At 33.6% G+C, this 2,381-nt stretch overlaps 1 protein-coding gene across 1 annotated transcript; it reads left to right on the top strand.

Annotated features, from left to right (window-relative positions):
* Positions 1–1,724: 1,724 nt before the first annotated feature.
* LOC136067504 (expansin-A23-like) lies at positions 1,725–2,381 on the top strand. The gene has a single exon (XM_065773472.1). It carries the CDS (start codon positions 1,725–1,727, stop codon positions 2,379–2,381), a length of 657 nt encoding a protein of 218 aa, XP_065629544.1.

Raw genomic sequence — 2,381 nt, 5'->3', positions numbered from 1 at the left:
AAATGTTATTACTTGTATCCACCTAACCACCACTACCCACTAGAGTCCTCGGTCTCAGGTTACCAACCACCACTACTAGCCACCCCCACTATCGGTGGTTGGTTAATCACAATTTTTTTAAATCTAGAATTCTCTTTTTTTGTTTTAATTTTATTAATAATATATATATATATATATTGTTCTTGGGAGATCATGAGAAAATGTGAAGAAATAGTAAAATTATTTTTTTTATAGTATTTTTAAGAACGCAATCAAATACTTAAAATATAAACAAAACAACCTAAGATACCAATGACCATGGTCTAATGTCACCTCTCTAGGTATAAGTACCTAGAGGTTGTGGGGTTGGGTATATTTAGTGTATATATATTTCTAAACCAAGATCCAAAAAATGAAAAAGGACAATAAGAGCACTTACTCATGGTTTCACCGCCTCCAATATCACCATAAAATGTTGCATGAGCATAATCCAGCCATGAGCACCATTAGACGCAAAGACCAGAGCCACAATAGTAGCCCAAGCAGCCACAATTCCAAAGCCAGCCATTTTGCCTTAATGATTAATCAATCTTTCTTTTGAGCGTGAGAGTGTTTTAGGGATAGTATTTAATATTTATAGGTCTTAACGAAGAGAATATGAGAATTGGAATTTATTTATTTATTTACATTATTATGGCCCTTATGGCTATTTTTCAGTAGAGATATGAAATCATCGGTTATATAATTGCAATTAATGTATGATATTTTAGTGATTAGACGAATTATTTTTTCCTTATAATTAATAAGATTCCAATTAAGTACTCCTTTGGTAACTGGTAGTAATACGCAGAAAGAAAATGTTTGAGTTACAAATCTTTTTACAAAATTTTTACATTATTCAAGTTAAAAAGTGATGTCAGTCGTTTGTCTAAATAAGAATGAGTAAGAACCTAATACACGAAGAATTTTGTAGCATTACTCTACATAGAAAACAAAGGGTCAATTATGAATGAATTTATGATGGGGTGTGCAATTTTGGGCATTGACTCCTTTCCAAGTACTCCTCGTTAATATTCCGTGAAGAAGAAGAATAGAAGAAGAGAAAACCAACATGGTTGGTAACTATGTCTCAAAAATAACATTAGAATTTTTTTTTTTTTCTTATGATTAAATATAGAATGCTTTTAGTAATTATAGAAAGAATCTTTTTTTTTTATTTGAGGAAATATATAGAAAGAATATTCCAAATGAAGGTGATTTATTAAAGAGAAAGCTCTGATTAGGAAGATATTTTCCATGCTTTAATTTACCATAAAATCTCCATTTTACTTTCCTTTTTTCTTTTTCTTTTCAAACAACCACAAATATGAAAAATATTTTTCGGAAATCAATTTCCATCTAAACAAACACAACCTTATTGTCCTTCAACCATGGCAATTAGAAGTGGTCTACTAATATTTCAACACCATGACAAAGCGAATGAATTAAAATCATGTCGTTTTTCATTTGTAGTAGAAGCCTAAAAGGCACTATTGTTGATAAAACACATTGGCATTCTTTCATATTGAAGAACTTCTCTCCTAACATAGAAGGCACTTTTACATACTTAAAAAAGAAAGTGGTATCTTAGTCTTTGGCTCTAATGATGCACCCAAAAAATCCCATAGATCAATAGTATGGTGATTTGAATTGTCCCGTACTAAACCAATGAACCTACTGGTGGGGTTACCTCCCTGTTATTGATAATGAAGAAAATTGATATATTTGATTTTGTTTATTTTGTTGCAGTGGGAGCTTGTGGTTATGGAAATCTATTCGATCAAGGTTATGGTCTTGAGACAACAGCATTAAGCACTGCTCTTTTCAACAATGGGGCTACATGTGGTGCTTGCTTTCAAATAAGATGCATAGACTCACCATGGTGCAAAAAAGGTGCAGGTATAATTCGAGTAACAGCCACCAATTTTTGTCCTCCTGACTATTCCAAAACCGAAGACGTTTGGTGCAACCCACCACAGAAACATTTCGACCTCTCCATGTCAATGTTCCTAAAGATTGCAGAATACAGAGGTGGAATTGTTCCTGTTATGTATCGAAGAGTCATGTGTTACAAGAAAGGTGGGATTAAGTTTGAGTTAAAGGGAAATCCATATTGGTTGCTGGTGCTAGTGTACAATGTTGGGGGTGTTGGCGAAGTTAGTAATGTGAAAATTAAGGGTTCCAATACTGGTTGGATACAAATGTCACGTAACTGGGGCCAAAATTGGCAAACTGGGGTTCGTTTAGATGGCGAAAGCTTGTCTTTCCAAGTGACTGGTAGTGATGGTAGAATAGTGCAGTCTGATAATGTTGCACCCTCAAATTGGGAATTCAATAAGGTATATGAGGGCAGGAATTTTTAG

The sequence above is a fragment of the Quercus suber genome, unplaced genomic scaffold (assembly GCF_002906115.3).
Source record: "Quercus suber isolate HL8 unplaced genomic scaffold, Cork oak 2.0 scaffold_75, whole genome shotgun sequence".
NCBI classification, from domain to species: domain Eukaryota; kingdom Viridiplantae; phylum Streptophyta; class Magnoliopsida; order Fagales; family Fagaceae; genus Quercus; species Quercus suber.
Note: the sequence above shows the minus strand (reverse complement) of the source record. Positions and strands in the feature narration are given on the sequence as shown.